Source organism: Aedes aegypti, chromosome 1, assembly GCF_002204515.2.
Source record: "Aedes aegypti strain LVP_AGWG chromosome 1, AaegL5.0 Primary Assembly, whole genome shotgun sequence".
NCBI classification, from domain to species: domain Eukaryota; kingdom Metazoa; phylum Arthropoda; class Insecta; order Diptera; family Culicidae; genus Aedes; species Aedes aegypti.
Window position 1 is genome coordinate 290664367 of NC_035107.1, and position 10031 is coordinate 290674397.

General features: G+C 37.2%; 1 protein-coding gene across 1 annotated transcript in view; it reads left to right on the forward strand.

Annotated features, from left to right (window-relative positions):
- LOC5576799 (aminopeptidase N) overlaps positions 1-10021 on the forward strand; it is an 18842-nt gene extending 8821 nt beyond the window's left edge. The window contains exon 7 of the mRNA XM_001662834.2: positions 9640-10021. Coding sequence (XP_001662884.2) covers positions 9640-9862 — 223 coding nt within the window. The 3' untranslated portion in view covers positions 9863-10021. The remainder of the gene's footprint in view (positions 1-9639) is intronic.
- Positions 10022-10031: the final 10 nt, after the last annotated feature.

The following is a 10031-nucleotide window of genomic DNA, read 5'->3' on the forward strand; positions in this document are numbered from 1 at the left end:
CGTGGAACGATACAGACTGAAGCGGAAACAGCAAACCCGCCTATTCCGGGACAAAAAGCGCCGCCTGGAAGAGGTGGAATGCCAAGAGATTAGTTCATCGATTTCAAAGCGGCATACGATAGTATCGACCGCGTAGAGCTATGGAAAATCATGGACGAGAACAGCTTTCCCGGGAAGCTCACAAGATTAATTAGAGCAACGATGAACGGTGTGCAAAACTGCGTGAAGATCTCGGGTGAACACTTCAGTTCGTTCGAGTCTCGGCGGGGACTACGACAGGGTGACGGACTATCGTGCCTGTTATTCAATATTGCACTTGAAGGTGTCATGCGGAGAGCCGGACTTAACAGTCGAGGCACGATTTTTACGACATCCGGACAATTTATTTGCTTCGCGGATGACATTGATATTATTGGGAGAAAATTTGAAACGGTGGCAGATTTGTTCACCCGCCTGAAACGCGAAGCAACAAGAGTCGGGCTAATGGTGAATGCGTCGAAAACAAAGTACATGCTGGTTGGCGGAACTGAGCGCGACAGGGCCCGCCTAGGAAGCCGTGTTACGATAGACGGGGATACCTTCGAGATGATGGACGAGTTCGTCTACCTCGGATCCTTGTTGACGGCTGACAACAATGTTAGTCGGGAAATACGAAGGCGCATCATCAGCGGAATCATGGGCTCCAGAAGAAACTGTGGTCAAGAAAGATTCACCCCCGCACCAAATACAATATGTACAAAACGCTCATAAGACCGGTAGTCCTCTATGGGCATGAGACGTGGACTATGCTCGAAGAGGACTTGCAAGCTCTTGAGGTTTTCGAACGCAGAGTGCTAAGGACGATCTTCGGCACCGTACAGGAGAACGGCGTGTGGCGGCGAAGGATGAACCACGAGCTCGCCCAACTCTACGGCGAACCCAATATCGTGAAGGTAGCTAAAGCTGGAAGGATACGCTTGACAGGGCATGTTGCAAGAATGCCGCACAACAACCCTGTAAAGATGGTGTTCGCTATGAATCCGGTCGGAACAAGAAGGTGTGGGGCGCAGCGAGCTAAGTGGATTGACCAGGTGCACCTGGAGAGCGTGGGTCACAATCGAGGATGGAGAGAAGCGGCCATGAACCGAGCGAATTGGCGAAATATTGTTGGCGAGGCTTTATCAAGATAATTGATGTAAAGCCAAATAAGTAAGTAAGTATAAATGTTTCACATCGAGCATATTCCCACATTCTGACGTGATATTACTGTAAGGTTTATCTTGAAAAGAGAACATGTGTCATGCGAAGCAATTAGTCTGACCTATTTTCCTCTGAACTGATTGGAGTGCCATCACATACATTTATTTAGCAAACATGTCTTTTTATGTAAAAAAAATTGGTATCATATCCTTGGAATCTATAAAACCATTTTGAGTGGACTGATTGAAGCATTCATGAAAACGATATCAGATCATTAGACCGAAGAGGCCACTATACCACAACTTCCAAAATTTATCAGGAACCATATTTTTGTACTCTTTGTGTAAAGACTATTCATTTTCCATATTCGACTTATTAGTCCTGACGACACGATCGTCCTAATGATCCTTTCAGCTCAAAGTCGTTCGGCCCAATGCCCGAGCACCTGTGAAAACAAATGCAGTAATTTCTAGATAAAAAATGACTAATGAAAACGGCAAGAGACCCATGATTTATGATTATCGTACTTGACACACAATATACTAATGCATAAAGCCAAATTTGGCAGAGAAAGCTCTTGCAAAAGTGCTGATTGAAGTCTGAGAATGACTTGAAGAACTTAAAAAATAAAAAGATGGATGATATTTAATTCTAATTCAAAAGCTATTAAAGTTTTCCTGATAAAAAATCTTTGTTTTTCAAGGCATTTTAAAAGAGTTACAGAAAAAACACATCTGTAATTTTTTATATATTGTACAATTCCTTTTTTGTGTTTTGGATGCCATCATTTGGATTGCCGTCACGACATTTGCCCCAATCAGAGATATTCACAATCAAAGTAGGCGTGTTTTTGCAAGAAAAGAATTCACAAGCGGAAAGAAATAGCGAGTACCTTCACTCACTAAGACACTAAGACAAGACGTGTCAGGTCAAAGTACAAAAATGAAACCAATTGCCTGTCAAAAAGACTACTTCTCATTGGTCTTTTTGACAAAGGCCTATTCTCACATTGTTTAGTTGGATTGCAACAGGACACTATGTTGCTAGCCCGGCCGTGTTGCTAGATCATATGTTAGATTTTTCATCAAAAGTTTGAATATTTTTCATGAAATCTTTTTGTTCCAAATCCATTTATATTCGATGTTAAGTTTGCCGCATGTGCTCCGACAATACTAACATAAATAAAATATACTTAATTGAGAGCAATATACTGAAAATTGTGTGAATTTTCTCTACACGTATTGCCAGAGCATCCTCTATTGCACTGAATGAATGAAGCGTGCAAGAAGTAATCAAATTATGGGCCTTGACATTTGAATTTGGTCACAAGATTTACTTAAAAAGAATACTGGTAGCACTGGCTTTCGTATCGTCAAGGTTATCGGATGAAAAACAACTGGACAGTCTTAGTTGAGCTGTCACGTCCTGTCCTAGCACTCACCTAATGACGCATTAAAGTTCTAAAAGCGTTTCAATGATTACTTTGATGATATATTAGTGAAAACGCTGGAGTCAGAAAACCAATTATCTTTGGACCACCGTATAAAAAAGCTCTAAATCGGTCATTTTAGGAGCAGCAAAAAAATCGTTTTGGCAAAGTTGGCAAACAAATTGTATATAATTCTCCACTACGATTCATTATCGACAAGTTGTGTTAACAACAAACATGTCGTAAATTGTATATTCTAAAATCGCGTCAATTTACATAAATTGACAGAGGGACAGATCGTATAACAATCCAGAATAACGTGGAATTAAATCGCGGTAAATTAACCAAAACATGCCATCACGTGGCTTTGAAGAATAACAAAGCAAGTGTCGCTGTATAGGAAACATGCATTGTAAAAAAAAACTTCTGAATTCAAAGGTCCCGTGTTTTATTTTCATCAAAAATTGGTGGCATCGTATTGCTTACCATGGAAAGCCTTAAGAAATCGTGTGCAGTGCGGAGGTATATGGCCTCCCCAGACAACCAAAATGTACGCATGATGGAATCACCTTTGCAGTATGCCTTGCTTACATGCTCACATGTGCATTTTTTACGTAAGAGATGTCGCGAAAAGCCCTAAAACGTACAAAAGTGAAGACGATATACGTGCGATTTACATGATGAAAAATGGCATACAATGCGAGAGTATAAATTTTCTTGCGAACTAATCTGTAATCTTATGTGATTTTTTTTTATTTCTTTATTAGTATCATTCCAAACATTACATTCATTATTTCTTATATCTAGGTGTTCTGTGTTATTAGACAACACTATCATCCTAATTTGGTAACACAAATCTAAGATTTTATTAACATTTTGTTAACAACATATTACATTTCATTTGCCGTAGCAGTTCAGTTTTTTTTACAAGTGAGTTGATTTCACCTGCTTAAAGAGAAAAAAAAAAGTTTTTAATATACACTCCCGTGCATAAGTTTGGGTTCACCCCCTTAAAAACATGCAAAAGCGTTCAGTCCATATCTCTGTGATTACACGTCCAATTGAAACTCTTTAAGCCGTATTCGAAAGGCAAAGAGTTATTTTTACTTCGTATGTATTTTTCCAAAAAAAATTTTGAATTTTGCATACTAAATTTTTACTTGAAGTTGTGAAATTTTTCAAAAAACACACTGAAAAATCATATTTATTTTCCTCAGCATTGGATCGACCAAAATTTTAAATCAAAGTGTCATTAGAATCGTAATCTTATATTCTTTGAAGATACTTTCCAGATTTTTCCGCCAAAATTTCGTGAGGTCTCTTCAAAGAACATAAGATTACGATTCAAATGACACTTTGATTTAAAATTTTGGTCGATCCAATGCTGAGGAAATTAAATATGATTTTTCAGGGTGTTTTTTGAAAAAAATCACAACTTCAAGTAAAAATTTAGTATACAAAATTCATTTTTTTTTTTTTGAAAAATACATACAAAGTAAAAATAACTCTTTGCCTTTCGAATGCGGCTTAAAGAGTTTCAATTAGACGTGTAATCACAGAGATATGGACAGAACACTTTTGTATGTTTTTCAGGGGGTGAACCCAAACTTTTGCACGGGAGTGTACTTAACCTAACTTAACCTAAACATATAACGCATTAATCGTGGCAATAGAAGATTGTAACGATTTTTGCCTGAAATTATTTATTATTTTATTTGACATTTGTTCCAATGTTTCAACATTGGAGGTTCTATGTAACTCATTGGTACTATACCAGGGAGGAACCCTCAGAATCATTTTCAAAATTTTATTTTGAATTCTCTGCAGAGCTTTCTTCCTGGTATTACAACAGCTAGTCCATATTGGTACAGCATACAACATAGCTGGTCTGAAAATTTGTTTGAATATCAAAAGTTTGTTCTTAAGACAATGTTTTGATTTTCTATTATTAAGGGGATAGAGACATTTGTTACATTTGGCTTGAATGCCCTCAATGTGATTTTTGAAAGTTGAATTCTTATCTAGCATGAGCCCTAGATACTTAACTTCATCTGACCAATTTTTTGGAACCCCTCTCATCGTGACAATATGTCTACTTGAAGGTTTCAAATAAAGAGCTTTTGGTTTATGTGGGAGTATTATTAGTTGAGTTTTGGAAGCATTAGGAGAAATCTTCCATTTCTGCAAGTATGAAGAAAAAATATCCAAACTTTTTTGCAATCGACTACAGATGACACGCAGGCTTCGTCCTTTGGCGGGAAGGCCTGTGTCATCCGCAAACAAGGATTTTTGACATCCCTGAGGTAACTCAGGTAAGTCAGATGTGAAAATATTGTATAATATTGGTCCCAAAATGCTGCCTTGAGGAACACCAGCTCTTACAGGAAGTCTTTCCGACCTGGAGTTCTGATAATTAACCTGAAGTGTACGATTTGACAGATAACTTTGAATTATTCTTACAATGTATGTTGGAAAATTAAAGTTTTTTAATTTCACGACAAGCCTTCATGCCAAATACTGTCGAATGTCTAGAAGAGCAAGACCAGTAGAGTAGCCTTCAGATTTGTTGGAACGGATCAAATTTGTTACACGTAAAAGTTGATGAGTGGTCGAATGTCCATGGCGGAATCCGAACTGTTCATTGAATTTTCGTTGATGTGAACCATCATTCTGTTCAAAATAACCTTTTCAAAAAGTTTACTGATGGAGAAAAGCAAACTGATTGGACGATAGCTAGAAGCTTCTGCAGGATTTTTTTTAAAATTGGAACAACCTTAGCATTTTTCCATGTGTCGGGAAAATATGCTAATTGATAACATTTGTTAAATATATCAACTAAAAATGATAAGCTACTTTCTGGAAGTTTCTTGATGAGGATGTAGAAAATTCCATCATCGCCAGGAGCTGTCATATTTTTGAATTTTTTAATAATAGTTCTCACTTCTTCCAAATCAGTCACCCAGGCATTTTCGAAAACGTTCTCTTGATTGAGAATATTTTCGAACTCCTGAGTAACTTGATTTTCAATTGGACTAGTAAGTCCTAAATTAAAATTGTGCGCACTTTCAAACTGCATAGCAAGTTTTTGAGCTTTTTCGTAATTAGATAGTAATAATTTGTTTTCCTCTTTCAATGCCGGTATTGGCTTCTGAGATTTTTTCAAGATTTAGATAATTTCCAAAAGGGCTTAGAGCCAGGGTTCAATTGAGAAATTTTATTTTCAAAATTTTTGTTTCTTAATTGAGAAAAACGTTTTTTGATTTCTTTCCATATAATTTTCATAGCAGAATCGCGAGTGCGTTGAAATTGCCTTCTCCTCACGTTTTTAAGACGGATCAAGAGATTAAGATCATCGTCTATAATCACGGATTCAAATTTTACTTCACATTTTGGAATTGCAATGCTCCTGTCTTCAACAATGGAATTAGTTAAAGTTTCAAGAGCATTGTCAATATCAAGTTTAGTTTCTAAAGAAATGTTAACATCAAGATCAGAGTCAACATATTGTAGTATCCGAAAATTCACCCCTATTCTTGTTTACGTTCGAATGCGCTTTCGATCGAAAACCGTGTCGCATTCTCGTTTACGCCAGCAAAATCAAATGGGCGATGGATTCGAACGAATAGGATTCGATCGAAAGTTGGATCCGCCGTAAACAAGAATGAGGGTTATCAATTTGCTTAACAATTTAAAAACATAACACCGGATTCAAACCGGCACATCTATACGCCACAACAATCTTCACAAAACTAATTCTTTGATGGTATTGGTGATCTAACGCAAAGCTAAAATGCGTAGATGGCGCTCTTCTAGAATAGAGATTAGTGCATCTTATTAAAAATTTCTAGTGAAAACTTTGGAAGAAAAATCACCACAATCATTTAACTGACAAGATTTTTGCAATTTAAGGCACAGGAAACCGCAAATATTGATTTTAATTTGAAAAACTTTCGCAACTTAACCTCACTTTTGATCGTCAATCCCGTTACCGGCATCATTCCGTTCGACCCAATCAGCTGTCAGTCATACACTCTGAACTGAATATAGTTATTATGAGGTTATCGCTGGCATAACACAGACACTCTCAAAAATTATCAAGCACCGCTTATCGATGCATTCTTGAATCAGAACAAACAACATATTATTTATTTATTATTACCAACTCTAGCTACCACACATATATATTCCAGTCGGCTCGTAAATAATTGAAAGTGGAGCTGATAGGATTGAGAATCGCTTCATGGGATATTTGAAATGTAACAGGGACATGATCAGAATCAAAATCAGCATCAGTAACTAATTGGCCACAAAGATGACTAGAGTCGGTTAAGACCAAGTCAATCGTGGATGGATTTCTAGAAGAGGAAAAACATGGCTATCAGGGTATTGAATTGAGAAATATCCTGAAGAGCACTCATCAAATAAAATTCTGCCGTTGGAATTACTTTGAGAATTATTCCATGACCGATGTTTGGCATTAAAGTCACCAATGACAAAAAAAAAACTATCCGAAATGATTAGTGGTTGTTTTATTCGTCAAAGCATCTACATAATGCATAGATATCAATTCAGAAGCGTAGCTATATCGCGCTCTGTTATAGAGAGGAGTTTATCCGGAAGTGTCCAGCGTGGGTGGTACATGATTTAAGACCTAGAGATCTGTTCATTTGCTGTTAATCATGAACAATATTAAGGCGCAAGAGAAGATGGCACAAAAGTCAAAACTGAAAAAGCAGTTTTCTTCTTTTAAAACAACTATTTGATGAAAATAAAACACACAGCCTTTTTATTTGGAAAATAAAAGAGCTGTGTGTTTTTATTTTCTTTGATTTATCTATTTAAAAAGAGAAAACTGCTTTTTCAGCTTTGAATTTAGCACCAATTTTACTTGGGCCTTAAGAAATTGTTTCAGCAAATCTATGTTCCGTAGACATAAGTTCAATAGTTGTGGAAAGTCTAAGGCAAGATTTCTGGAAGCAATATATAAATAAGATAGACAAGGCTTTAACACATCTAGGGCCCTATTTTATAACTCGAGTCGAACAAAAACGACTCGACTGGAGTCACTGTCGGCCAAAATTTTTGCTCGACTCGGCTCTGTCACTCGAGTTTATCGACAGTTGTCACTCTATGTGACTGGATTACTATGGGAGTCGACGGATGACATCTGAAATATGCATGCTTACTTTGATCGACAATGACAACAGACGAGTCACATGAATTCGCTTGATTTACAAAATAGACCCCCTAGTCTATAGTTTATTGTTGAAAGAAATTATATAAAGCTATTTAGACCAATTGTTTTCAAGGCTATTGTTGTACGTTCCACCGTCACTATTAAGGCACAGTATGTGGGTTTCTCTGGAAGGTGGTTCTGACAGGGACGTGATACGACGAATTTTTATCAAGCTATCATCCTCTAACTTATGACGTGCACTGAGTATTATCAAAACTTGTTAATGTGTAGGGCAAGTGTACCATTAGTGGTGCACCTAAGGGAAAACTGCTAAAACAAGGTGTTAAGATCATGAAATATATGATTTTAACGTATCATTCGATAGATCTCAAATCCTTCTATCATTCAAATGTATAAAAATCACGATTCATTTGAAATTTCCCTGCAAAAAGCCTTGCACCAATAATAGGAACACTGTTCCTTTAGTGGAGGTATATTTTAAGGATGGTTCCTTTAGTGGCGCAAACCATTGATTTCTTATGGGACCCTCCACTATGGGTACTGATGCACCACTATAGGTGCAAAGGAGCAAAAAAATTAAGCAAAATAATTGTTTTAAATAGTTTTACGGTTAAATTTCATGAATATTATTCGATTACTTGTATCATTTTCGCGTCGTACATAATACAAAAATATCACATAATCATTAATTAGCGCGAAACATGCCAAAACACACTACCTCCACTATTGGAGCTACCTCCACTAAGGGAGCGTTTGCCCTAGACCGTTCTTAAAAAAAAAAAAACCTTTATGATCACACACTATCCGCTCCAAGAATCTGCTTGTGGATTGCCGCGGCATCGAGAAAGCTTTCAATTAAAATTCCATAGATATTCGTTCTGAAGCTACAGCTTGAATATCTGTAATGAACAAAATAATAATAAATAGTTTATTAGGAAGAGTAAAACTATGTTGATCCTTTCACAACAAACAAAAATGCGTTGCTATAGCCCTGCATTATAAAAATGACCAGTGCTAAACTGATGTGAATGTCGAAAAAATGCATTTGATGCAATTCGATGTGCATTGAAGAAGTGATCCACCCCTTGAACCAAACACAACAATTTTGGAAAAGCGCAAAAAGCAATACTGTGAAGCTGGAGCAACAATTTAAGATGGCATGTCCCATGGTACCTTTTCGACTCATATTCCGAACACTTAAGGTCAACCTTGACTTTAAATGCATCTCATTGGCACACATTAGATGATAGTTGTGAAAATTTTAATTTCTTCGCAAAGTCAGCTGTTGAGTGTGCCGGTAAAAATATTTATTTAAACTTATTTAGTATGTAAAAGTATGGAACAACATTTTAATTCGAATGCTGAACACTGTGTTCATTCTGTCTCACATTCCGAACACCTTGATTCAAATTCCGAACAGTGCGAATAAATCATATTAAAATGAATAATTTCGCAAAAACAAATCATCGGAGCCAGTTCTATTGATCTAGAACTAGAGAATCATCACTACTTCCGAGGTTTAAAATAGATTGGTCCACGTTGAAATTGAATTGCAATTGACTGCCATTTCCTGGTTATTTGATGACACTTCCAATCGATGTACTTGCTATAGGAATACATATTAAAAACAAACCACAACTTAACCAGTATACCAGTGTAACTCAATGTACGAACTTCGTTAAAAAAAAGTGACGTAAATTGAATTTTGAATTAAATTACAAAATGAACAATAATTCCCCAATTTTCCTAAGTCTACAAAAATCTACGGAGGGGAAAAGGTAGAGGTTTAAATAGGTGCTAACTTTAAATCAATTCCCTCTCCCTCCACTTCCAGGAACATCAACAAGCGCCAACTGCACGCCCTGCTAGAAGACATGGCCGAGTATACCGTCCAGCCGGAGAGCGCCGAGAGGTTCGCCGAGTTCGTCAAACGAGAAGCACCCACTCATCTGGTTCACACAATCCAAGCCAAGCTGCGCGAGAACGAAAGCTGGATCCGGAGAAACGCTGCCATTGTTTCCGACATGCTGAAAACCCCGCCACAGATAGACATGTGATCGATATCAGTCAGACACGCGCCCCGAGGAGTTCTCCACCCGCGCAACGTTCGCCCGATTAAATCTATTCAATAAAAAAAAAAGATGATTGTTTTCTTCGGATTTGTCCATATATCCGCCGCCAAGCGTAGGTGATACAATAAACGAAGAAAGCGATAAGATCGATTAG